Source organism: Grus americana, chromosome 6 (assembly GCF_028858705.1).
Source record: "Grus americana isolate bGruAme1 chromosome 6, bGruAme1.mat, whole genome shotgun sequence".
NCBI lineage: Eukaryota > Metazoa > Chordata > Aves > Gruiformes > Gruidae > Grus > Grus americana.
In genome coordinates, this window is record NC_072857.1 from 38893846 (window position 1) to 38906393 (window position 12548).

The following is a 12548-nucleotide window of genomic DNA, read 5'->3' on the forward strand; positions in this document are numbered from 1 at the left end:
ATTTCCTGTGCTTCAGTATGTCCTACCTTCTTTGGAAGCTGCTTGAAGTCTTCCATGCCCCAGGACAATGGACCTGACACGGCAGCACCAAGATGTGGCTGGGTCTTCTATCCCCACTGCATGAAGCTTCAGGGTGGACAGTAGAGCTGTGTCCTCAAAAAGCCTTCTCCAGCCCAGTGATAGGGAAAGAACTTTAAAATTCCCACTAGTCTTCCCTTTCTCCTTCCACCACTGCAGTAACTACACCTGTGCCCAGAACAGCCTCACAGGTGATACCAATACCACAGTAGAAAAAGGTGGTGGAAAAAAACCCAACAAACAGTCTGTGCAGCTTCTCCAGGTAAACAAAGCCACACTGGGGAGAGCGGAGGCAGGTCTGGAGTCAATCAGATTCCTTGGCTCATGCCTTGTGTAAAACCCGCAGTCTGCTAAGAAGAGGGGCTCCTACCTGTTTAGGGAGATGATGCACTTAAACTCTGCTCTTTTTCATTTGCCTCCAGCTGGTAGAGGCAGATACTCACACTCTCCACGCTAGGGCTGAGAGAGCGGCCTGGCCCTAGGACTGACCTCCAACCACCTACAGGTGTTCCCCCGTTCCTGAGGGGCACAGGGATCCGGCCAGCAATCTCAGCTTCACCAGAGGGGACACCCAGAGCCCAGTGACCTTTCTGGACAGGTCAAACACAGAGCAACCGTCAGCTAAAAGAGTGGGTATGATGCACACAGAGCCCACCACCTCTGTGGTGCTGTGCCTCGGCCACACAGGGTGATAGCAATAAACCTCAAAACTAGAAAGCAAAAATACAGGGTGTGGAGAAAGCAAGAGTCAGTTAAAAAAAAAAAGTGGGTCTCATTCACGGAAGTTTACATGACATATCAGCACAGAAATGAGGGGGATCAATCAATCCTATGTTCTTCCAGGAACAGTGTGTGCTGGTTTACGGTACGCTCCAACATAACACCTGTAACACCACTTGCAGGTGACCCTGCCAGCCAGGGCTATGCTCACAGCAGGAGCTCCTGCCAGTATGGCTCTGCCTGTGAGGGATTACAGCTCTTCAAAGCCACAGGCTGACACAGCGGTGCCAGCAGAAGCCGGTAATGTACACCTGGCTCCGGATCAAGGGCACATTTTCTTGGGCAGTGTAAATAGGGGTTTGTCCACATGTGGACCTGGTAACGCTCAGCTGTATGGAAGAGTTAAAATGCTGTGGTTGCTCTAATGTAATCACGTCAGAACAGGGTGCTTTGGGACTACCGCAATTATTCCTGCACGGGACAGGAAATAAGCTGCAATGGTGTTAAGGTACTTCTCAACACAACTCATTACGGGGCTGCAAAAATTAAATGTAAAACAACCTCTAAGCAAAGCAGCTATCATAATAAAATTCCTACTGTTGACAAGGCCTAACATGTACCATCCAAACCTCCATCCTGAGCGATCTACAGCCTCTGTGATTCAGAAAAAAAGGCAAGAGAGGAAAAACAAAACAGCACAGAACCACGAAGGGACTCTGCTACGATGACAACAGTTGGAAGAAAAACTGGGCCTCTGGTCACCTAGCCCAGAGCCATACCTGTCAAGCCTCATCACTTCTCGGTGATAATCGCAGCTCTGCTTCCCTCCATTGGGATGCAGCAGCCAGCCGCCTGGACTCCAAACAAGCGTTCACCGCTCTAGGCAAGGGACAACATGCCGTGGCACAGGCTCTGCGCCCAGGCTGACAACAGGTCTTGTTACTACAGAGAGCAGTGGCACAGCCTTCTCTTAAATTTTCTACAGAGCTGCTTCAAGGCGGATCCTCCAAGGAGTTTCATTCACTGCGACTGCTGAGGAAAATGCAGAATAGGGCTATGCCTTTTCCTCCTGGCTAGAATAGCATCGCTGCTCCAAGGTGCCCTCTTGGAGCTGGAAGGAAAACAAGCACCGCTCACCCTCAGTAATGCGCAAAGATGCATTTTCACCTGTAAAACCTAGTCCTGCAAACTGCCATTTAGCTGGAGGACTAGACAGAGCCAGCGGCCCACAGGCATGGGAAACTAGCCCTCGATCCAACAGCAGGGGCACCTACCCCCAAGATTCAGGAGTGGGAAAGACAGAGCTCTCTCTAGTGGGTATCTCGTCGTCCAGCTGCTCTCCAAGTGTCACATTTCAAGGAAGATGAGGATTGCCCTTTTTGTTGGCATGTCTGAAAAGGAACTGAAATTCCAGAAGCAAACACTGAAAACTTGCTGACTACAAAGCTAGCAAGAGCACCGAGTGTTGTAACAGGGTGTGTACCAAGGAAAGTTAACCGAACCTGACAGTCCAAGAGAATAACAGAAGCTCCCTAAGAAAGGTGTGTGCTGCAACAAAGCCCTGGCAGATGACCTCTCAAGAGACTTCCATCAGAATGAATAAAAACCTATTTAATGAGATTAACTGATCGTTTCACTCCACCCTCGTTATAACACTCACCAAGAGAGAGGAATGTTTTTGCAGCTGAGTATCTGATTCCATAGGGAACGCCAGAGAGACCTTGACAGAAGATATGAAAAACACACAGGGGAAGCCCTCCGCTGTTGGAGTGTGAGCTACAGACAGTAATTACATAAACACCTAGCAGCTTCAGTGGCTACTCAGTTTTCATCTACACACAGTTCGTATCACAGGAACTATTTCATTATTTTAACCATACCAGTGTAAAAAATCTAAGCCAATATGTATGAAGCTACAACTATCCAAGGTGCATCCCAGTAGGTATTTCATTTCCAGGTAACCTTTTCTTTATTTTTCTTTTTTTTAAAAAAAAAAAAAGAAAAAAAGAAACAAATGGTGTAACACTACTCTGCAGAGTTTTGGTTTCATACGCATGGACAAAAACCTAGATTTCTGTTTAAAGCCTGATCATCACCTCTTTTTCTATTACTTTATTTTTCCTCCTTAAACTTCAAGAAAGCTAAACCCATTGACTAAAACTTTCACGAGTATTATTCCCCCGGCAATTCTCAGGGAGTCTGAGGTTAAAAGACTGAAGCAAATTCATTGCTTCTGTAAGTGTCAAAGGAGCTCACTTCTTCCAGTTCCCTGCCACACTTTATTGAGCCCATCCCTTATGTCTAAGCTCATCTTGGCATAGTACATCTTCACCACCCTTCAACCTGTAAAACCACAGGTACGTCTGTATTGGACACCATCATGAAATTCCACAACCAAGCTCTCTAAATATCAAACTGTCAAGGTTGGGAAGTCAGACACAAAGGACTGGAGGACATCTCAAGTGACTGTCAGAAGTCCACCTCCCTGCACTGAGGCAGGATTAAAGACAGCCAGACCCATAAATGTTACCTACCCTACTCCTTAAAGGCCACTGAGGAAAGAGATTCCTCAGCATCTCGAGGTTATCCAGTACAAGTTTTTAGCACCCTGTGCAGTGTTTCACACTTTGCAAAATATTTGGAAGAACTGGAGACCTGAATCCCCACTTCAGAGCAGAGCAGTTTGGCTACCAGAATTCTTTGTGCCCCAGTGCCTGCCTCAAAGCACTAACTCGATTCCCTCCTGCAGCCCAGCCCAGCCAGCTTCAACCACCCTCCCTGAAGAAAAGCCTCCTGCAGAGGCTCAGCCTCTGTCATCTCATCCTACTGAAAAAAAACACATACTGAGCCAAAAAGAATCCCAGTGCAAGGTCCGCCTTCACGTGCCTGGGCCGTAGACTCTGGCGATGGCAAGGTTTGTTTGCCGCGTAGCTGAGGCATGAAGCAACCTCTAATTTTACACGTTTTCATTCCAAAAGGCAGACTCCACAGTTACATTTTGTTTTCCATACAGATGTGGTGCTGATACAGCTGTGGTACATGAAACTTTCTGCTTGGGGCAACATAACTGTGACAAAATAGGGCTTGTATGACAATTTAGAGTCGAAAAGTGAAAGCAAGCAAGAAAGATTTGGGGCTTTGAAGTTACCAAAAAAAAAAAAAAAAGAGTGCAACTGACAGTCCACCACAGTCCACTCCCATCACTGGGAATACCATATTGGCTACATTATAATAAGACCTTGCCTGAGTTCTCTTTAAAGACCACTGCTGACATCATTCACACTTAATACTGTTGTCCCAACAGCTAGCTTGTCAGGCAGTGCGATCAGTCCCCACCACAGAGAAAAAGCAATCACCTCATTATTTTCAGCAACTAACAGAGTCCATTGACAATGCTTATTTTCTTAATAAATTATTTCTCATAACTTAGTGACACTTTAAGGTACTATAAATACATCTTGAAAGCGTACCACAATTTTAATCAGTTTCAAACATCAGATGTTGGGTTTGATATTTATGATTGTTCTGTCTCCGTTTCGTTTAAGGGCTGCTTTTGTCTATGAAAGCAGAGATAAGAAAGTTATCTATACCCACTGTAAAGTCTCTAATTTAAGACGAAATTTCCTCTGTCACCGACTGTCAGATGCTAATAGCTGGTGTTATTATTTTCCATAGGATACCAGGCGAGTGGTCTTAGAGAAGTATCCTTCATCCTATCCAAAGCAGTCATTGAGTCAACTAACTGAACAACTGTGCCCCTGCAGTTTCTAAAGGGGACATTCTTCTAAGTACATTTTAACCTACAAGAAAAAATAAATTTATCTCCAATAACTATAGTAAGAACTCAGCATGGTATTATGAGGAGGTGACAGGGAATTATTTCTTTTTAAAGCCTCTTTTACAAGGATTCTCCATCAGCCTTTAATTAGCATGCCAGTTACTATTCCGAGGTTCCTGATCATTTACACCCTAGTTCAACATTCACCAAAGGCAACAAGACAGACTCCCTTGAACTCAGTGGGGCCTAGAGGAGGGCTTAGGGCCATGCAGGGAACTCTTTAGTACCAACGCGAAGTTAATTGAGCAGGCCTTTGACACCCAGCTCTGGGTGTCAGCCTTTGGAATAGTTTTCCTACAGAAGATCAGAAGAAAATCTGGACTTCCAGATTTGGGGCTATGTAAATGTATCATCATGTACTCAACAGGTATAGCACTAATTTGTCCTTTGCTGTAGAAGAAAGCGAAATGATCTATCAACCTATTCAGTTTGACTATTTACACGTATTTTAAATCTCTGCTTACATAAAACTACAATCTGCCAACATACATACAGTATTCTGCTAAAGGCAGATACATACCGTAAGGTATATGTAAGATCATTAGTTAGCTATGACAGGCGATTTGCTGTGATTTATCTTTCAGGATCATCTCATTCACAAGGAAAATGGAGTGTCAGCCCCATCCATAACCTATACATACATACCGTCTAGATACTTGAAAATGATAATAGGTTAAAGGATGCAGTAGACAACTCTCCAACACGAGCCAAAATATTTAACCTGAAACCTTTTGGAATAGAACCTGAAAACATCAGTAGCCCAGCCAGAACTCCTACTAACACGGATTGCCAGGGGCTAACGAACATAGAAAACTCTTTACCTAGCACATAATTTTACTGTTGCTGGGAGAGCACTGCTCAGCCGTTTCGGTACAGATCCAAGAAATTTGCTTCTTATGGTTTTGTCTCTGTTTGAGCCAGACGCAAATTAAGGCTAAATTAAGAGCTGTGGTTCAAAACAATTCAATGGAATGCAAGAACAAAGGTCAAAACTTAGATCTCTGCCCTGCAGGTGCACATCCTGAGCGCACAGCTAAATAGGGCCATCCACCTTCTGCGGATGACTGGCAACAAAACTGGGAGTGAAACATTTGGGGTCTGATCCAAGTACCACCTGATGTACCACCTCCTCCGTTAGCAAACCCTGCCCAGCCAGAACAACATGTCTTGGGCTTCGCGATAGCGGCAGGCCAACAGTCCATCAGTCTCCAGAGACTCCGCTAGGAATTAAACCATACTGAAATACAACGCAGCTACTTGCTCCACTTACAACGGAGGATGATGGATCGATCAACAGGTGCTACCAAATTCATACAAAATATTTGGAACAGCTATTCCTCCTTACTCTCCCACGTCCACCTCTCCTTAAAAAAAAACAAAACAAAACACGACAAAACAACAACAACAAAAATAACAAAAAACCCAGAGGTCACAGGCCCCTGGGATGCTGAACCTTTAAAATGATTTGCTGTACCCCGCAAAACAGGTGGAAAGCTCTAAAGCACAGCCTGGCGATTTAGTCTACACATGCCAGATTCAAGATTTGGCCAAAAACCTTAAGTGAACCACCGTAACAGCTGCCACAGAGCCGACAACCTCTAATCAATACCTTCCATGTTTAAGACAGAACAAACCACCTCTCTGCAAAACATTCTTATGCCTGCAAACAGTATATAAATTACAACAAATTTAAGAAGCTCGAATTTTGCTTGGCTTAAGAACCCCACGCAGAGCCCCTAGTTTTTCAACAGCAGCACATGCTTAATACAGAGCAGCAGTGATGAAAGCAGTTGAGACACCTGTGAGATATCACAAAACACATTTAAAAAAAAAAATATATTCACCAAGGCTGCAGATACATGTGTGTTGCAAGAACTAACAAAGCTTAAAAAATCATTGAAAATGTTAACACAATGAGCAGACAAATATTGAATGTGTTAAGGTATTTTTGCATGACTTCATCCTAGATCTTTTTATTCCCTAATTTGACTCTAGTTTTTAGTCTAGATTATAAAGAAGATTTAAAACAGGGAGCTTTTTTTCTCTTCCAATGAAGGCTTCCCATTAATAAAAAGGAAACAAAGAAAATGAAGAAAGTGAGTAGTAAAAGTTTTACAACATAATAAAATATATCAGAATCCCAGTGCAGCAGGATTGGAATTGTCTAAAGATGCTGAATTATGATCGGTTGTCATATAAAGTTCAGTCCAGAGTATTAGCAATCATATTCTCTAGCAACATGTATATAATTGGGAGATCTTCATAATAACCCTCAGTTTTAAAGGCTCATAAAAACTGCGTTTTACTCGTAATTTGCAGGAGGAAAGAAGAATTCTTAAAGGAAAGTAACATCTTTTTCTCAGTAAGAAAGACTTTGAAGGCAATATGCTGCGTATTTTAAAGCAAGCAACCCTAAGAGCTCTCTTTTTCTTTCACAGTTTTCAGTGGGCTATTGTACAAACACTCAGGTTAAAAAGAAAAATACCTATCTGTAGCACACACACTAGAAAGAAAAATCTGTATCACATAGAGAGGAACCCTCTGAAAGTATATTGGAAGCAAAGCATGTTACATTATTTTTGAATACAAGTACAGAGGTACTTTAAGGTAAATATCTTGATATAACATTGTAACCGACAGTAAAACAAACTATGGCACTCACACAGGCACAAAAAAGAAAGGATGTTGGGTTTATGAACTGTGTGCGAGCTACATTTATCCACATCTAAAATACAGCATGAAAATAATTATTAATATATTATCAGCACTTGACACTCTCAGTAGACTCCCACATCTCTACATTCTCTCAATTTCTCCCGACATCCTAAAACAAAATCCTTTCAGTTTGTTGGAGAGTGCCGAGTGCCATAAACTTCCAATTATCTCAGCCACTTTTGGACTTGCCAAGGCAAAGCTGAGGTAATGAATAGGATGCTGAAGTTTCTACATGGAATAGTAAAATAGAACCTGTCATCAAACCCAGATATTTTAACTTTATACTTTTGCCAGAGTAAAGCCTTTTTGTAAATAAAATGTGTTTGTTTTCAAATAAAGCTACTTCAAGCTGTTTTGGGAAGCACAGTAAGTAATAATAACAACAACAACAATTTCCATTTGGATTTCAAAACCTGATGAAACAAAACCAGCACATGTCAAGCCTAGCGTTTTCCTACCTGCAACAGGTAAGGACCAGCTCTCAAATGCCACCTTGGGATAGTTCAGACTAGTAATCCCGTTCATGTTTAGATGAGACACCAGCATGAACAAGAAATAAAATTTAAAATAAAAATAAAATCTACCCTGTCCTTCTCTTCTTTTATTAGCGACTCCTACAGCAGCGGTTAAGACTGGGTAAGCAAGCTGCTGAAGAGCTGGAGGACCAGACTAACCCAAGGGCCGGTTTAAGAAGAGACTTACTGCTTGCCATGTGACCGGGGGAGGTGTGCTGCCCATTGGGTGTGCTGGAGGTGAGGTCAATAGCCATGCCGCAGTGCTCCCTTTCGGGCGAAAGCTCGTTGTCACCTGCGTTCACAGAACAAGTCCCCCCATAAGTTTCCAGAGCAGAGCAACGCGAGGATTAACAACTCCAACCCGCTCGCTCCCTTCGCCCCTGCCCTTCCCTCCTTTACCAGCGGGGTCTGCCACAGCCTGTGCAAACTGGACTCTCACTGCCCACAAGCAAACATTCGACTGATTTTAAGAGCCCCCTCAAAGCTACGGTCACCAGTCTCCTAGCTTCTACGCCTGTGACAAACCTTGCCCTGGCTGCTTTGTCTCAAGAGAAGTTAGGGTTGCTTTTCCATTTGCAGACACTGAGAATCGGGGCTGGGCTGGGGAAGGCTGAAGTAGCACTTTACTGTACAGACCTTTCCCCCAGAGCTTTCAGTTAACTGACAGTTAAACAAAGCACTTACACAAGCCCTGACACAGAAAACGGGAGAAGTGCATAGTGAAAGGCATAAAAAGTTTTTGGCTGCAATTTGAATTTCTGAAGATGAACTCTCTCTCCTTTGCAAAGTTCATTCATCCTCAGCAAATATTTAAACCTGAAGCTACTCACCCATGCACCCATCCCCATGCATTTTTTAGTCATACGCAAAGTTTATGCTTAAATGCTATTAATTCAGCGTCATCTCAATGCAAAGACCATACACAAGGAAGCTAAAGTTTTGGGCATCTGCATTATAGAATGGATAGCGGGAAAAGAAAAGTAATTCAGAATAATCAAATGAAATTACTACTTACATGTTATATATCCATCAGCAGCCTCTGCTTCCATAGTCAAAGTGCAGTGCTGCAAGGCAGAAAAGTACACCCTCAAAGACGCCTGTCAGTATCAACCATTAAATGATTAAACTTACTTAAAGCCCTAAGTAGTTGCCCATTTTACTGCTGTTGCAACCATTGCCTAGAGAAACACACAAGTGTCCTGCATGTGCTCGTTTGCAAAGCACTGAACTCTTCCTGCAAATTGTCTGAGTAGAGAAATTCAGCTGCCTCGTAGGCAGGCGGCACCGGGATCATCTTGGTCTGACCATACCCCTCTCTGTCCCCCACCTGCATTTTTACCTGATCTGAGAGATTTTTTCCCCCGACTTTCCACTTGTTTTGTTCAAGCCGGGATGGTAATGCTTTATCAATTATCAGCTCTCACAGCCAGAACAGACTTTGAGGAGATGGATACTATTAAAAATTGCTCTTTCCACACGCACTCCAAGAGACTCCATCCTGATCTAAACAAAATAAAGCCCACCAGTGCCCGTTCCCCTTCGAGAGAGCTATTGCAACTCTCTGTCTCACACCACTGTACGCACGCACACACCTGTACACACGCACCTGTTCACTCTAACCCTATTTATCTGCCACAGCATGGGGCCGAACATCACACTTAATACTCCCAGATCATGCATTTTGTGGCGTGAAGCAATCTTAAAGTTTCTGGAAGCACTTTGCTGACACAGAACAAGCTATTACTTTCCAGAAACCCAAGTAACTGTATAGAATGACACCCCCTAGCTATCATTTGATATATATTGAGGGGGGGAAAAAAAAAAAAAAAAGAGAAATCAATAATCATAACTATGTTCTTTTAAGTGGAAAAGTTAAGAATCTGACATGACCAGAGGAGAATTTTATTTCCTCTCTCCCTCCACAGCCTCTTTTTTGCCTTTAGTTTCAAAACTCTCACTGCACCAGGCAGCTAAATTATTCACAATGAGCCATTTCTGTATTGATCGCCAAGTATATTTAGCCCTGGCTCCTGGAATTTCTCCATTACTTACTGGAAAACAGGCAGCTTCACTTCTTGTCTCCAAAACCACTTCCCTCCCCCTCCCTTAACCCGCTTTCCTTCCCCCCCCCCCTTCCCCCCAATAAATAAATACTTTTCTCTGTGCTCTTCTTTGGTATAAAGCAGATCAAATTCCCAAGGCATTCAGCACATAACACTTAAATTTCAACCTGCCCAGCTGCTACCAAACTCTCTTAAATTACTGATTTTCACATGACTCTTAAAAAGAAATCTAAAAAAAAAAAAAAAAGTTTTCAAAACAGGTAAGCCACTTGCTCAAGCCCTTCAAAATTACCTTATCTTCCCCCTAGTCCAGGTAGGCAGGCACACACTGAGAAAAAGAAAGAAACATCAGAAGCAACAGGGAAAGATCATCCCAGCCAATGAAGTGGAAGGAAAAGAAAGGGGAGGAAGGGAGGAGGAAGAGAAAGGAAGACAAAAAGAAACACAGAAAACATCCATAACCGAAATTAAAACACGGTTTGATTTTTATTTTTTTATTGCTTCAAGGGGGGAGGAGGAGGAGGAGGAAGAGGAGGGGGGAAAAGAAAAAAGTTTGGTCACCATTTGTAGGCTGGTGATGGCAAATCCCAGCTGCTAAGCCTCCCTTTCCACAACGAATGGAGAGAGAGAATTTTGCTCCGGCTGAAGACACAGCAAGATGGGGAAAGTTTAATTTTTTTTTTTTTTTTTTAAAAAAGAGAGAGAAATAGAGAGAAAGGGAGGAGGGGGTAGGGGGGAGAGAAACCCGCCCCCGGCACTTACAGGTGGGGCATGCGGAGCCGGGGAGCCGGGCAGCCCCGGGGATCAGCCGGCGGGGAAACTCGCTCAGGAATGGCACATACTTTGAAGGAAGATGAAGAACAAAAAAAGAGAGGGAGAGGGAGAGGGAGGGAGGGAGGTCAGCAGCAATGCGATTAACCAGCGGGGAGAGAGAGGAGAGAGAGAAAAAACTTGATCCACCGGTTCCTTACGAATCGGCACGAAAACGGGGGGGAGAGGAGGGGATGTGGGGCGGGATGGGGTGAGGGGATGTGGGGCGGGATGGGGTGAGGGGGGGCCCCGGCAGACGCACTCACACCCCGCGCAGGAAACCTAGGCCAACTTCCCCGGAGTGCTGCTCCGGCCCTGGGCGACACCGGGCTCCGCGCCTCATCCCTGCCTCTCCCCGCCCATACCACAACCTGTCAAAGTCATGGAAGTCCTGCCTCATTTTTCATTTCATTTCATTTTCTCCCTTTCCCTTCCACACACACACGCACACCCCTCCCGCCGCCGCGTCAGGCCGCAGCCCCCCGGGGGCCCGCAGGTGGCGGCGGGCGCTGAGGGAAATGGCAGTTGGGGCCGGCGCTGACTAACGGACCGGGCGAGCCCCGCCGCCCCCCGGCACACGCACACCCACCCCCGCCGCCCCTCTCCGCCCGCTTGGGATGGATTTGGGGAAGGGGGGTTTGGGGTTTGTTTGGGTTTTTTGTTTTTTGTTTTTTTTTAAGGCTAACAGCAACAAGTCATCGGAGCCCACCGCCGTGCGGGAGATGCTGCACAACCGCACTTTACTCGGGGACCCCTCCGCACACACCGCACGCAGACACAGCCCCGCCGTCCCCGCAGCCGCCTCGCACACCGGACGGAGCTGTCCTCCCCACCAGCGAAAGAAAGACCGGGGAGAGGGAGGGGGGGGGGGGGGGGAGGAAAAAAAAAAAAGAAAAAGAAATAAAAAGAAGCCAGGCGCAGATTTACCTCAGCCGCGCAGGCAGTGAATCACTTCCATCACCCTTTTGTTTGTGTTTTTATTAGTGTCGGCTCTCTCTGCCTAGTGGAGGTGTGTTTGTGCACGGCAGTTGGCTATGGAAACTAAGGCAGTGGAGCTGTAGCTAAGGGTAATCCTGTTTTTACTTCCTCCATCTTCAGAGAGCAGGGTTAGCCTGGGACAGCTGGTCAAACCCCGAGAAACCGATCCGGCGGCGGCGGCAGGCGCACGCCCGCACTCACTCACTCACTCACTCGCATACACACACACACACACACACGCGCCACACACCGAGACACACGCGCGCGCGCACACACACGGACACGCTCACATACACGCGCGGCCGCTGGCGCGCGCGCGCGCGCAAGCCCCCGGGCGCGCGCCGCCCCAGCCGCCCCGCGGCGCCTCACCCAAGGGCCGGCGCGGCAAGCGCGCGGCGCGGCGCGGGGACGGGGGTGGGTGGCGGGGTGTGGAGCGAGGGGGGGGGGTGGGGGGGGCGCGCGGGGGGCGGGTGCCCGCGCCGGCAGGGCCGCTCAGCACGCTCGGCAATCGATTAGAGGACAAGTGCCGCCGCGTGCGCTCCGCGCCTCACGCGGACGGACACAGGCGCGCGCGCGCCGCCCCCTCAGGGCACGGCCGCGTCCCCGTCCGTCCCCGTTGTCCGTCCCCCACCGGGCACCGGGCTGCCCCGCGTCCCCCACGCACCCCCCCCCCTCCCCGCTCCTCCCTCCCCTCAGGAGCGGCAGCCGCCGGGCGGGTGAAGTTGCCGGCGGAGTCATGATTCAGCACTTCTATTTTTAACCGCCGGGCGGCCGCGGGTGCGCAGCGTTGGCCGCGGCCCGTCCCGCCGCTCCCGGCTTTGCTGTAATGAC

The 12548-nt window shown here is 46.7% G+C and overlaps 1 protein-coding gene across 8 annotated transcripts in view; it reads right to left on the reverse strand.

Annotated features, from left to right (window-relative positions):
• The window catches only part of IKZF2 (IKAROS family zinc finger 2), a 118778-nt gene extending 106943 nt beyond the window's left edge, over positions 1 to 11835 (reverse strand). For 3 of the 8 annotated variants that reach the window (XM_054830438.1, XM_054830434.1, XM_054830436.1), the window contains exons 1-3: positions 11667 to 11821; positions 8882 to 8930; positions 8054 to 8158 (exon numbers count right to left, since the gene is read on the reverse strand). In XM_054830438.1, coding sequence (XP_054686413.1) covers positions 8054 to 8158; positions 8882 to 8915 — 139 coding nt within the window. In that variant the 5' untranslated portion in view covers positions 8916 to 8930; positions 11667 to 11821. Of the gene's footprint in view, positions 1 to 8053; positions 8159 to 8881; positions 8931 to 10221; positions 10258 to 10490; positions 10572 to 10691; positions 10771 to 11666 lie in introns of all 8 variants that reach the window. The other 5 variants (XM_054830432.1, XM_054830433.1, XM_054830435.1 and 2 more) reach the window with 5 other exon arrangements.
• Between the last annotated feature and the right edge of the window lie 713 nt (positions 11836 to 12548).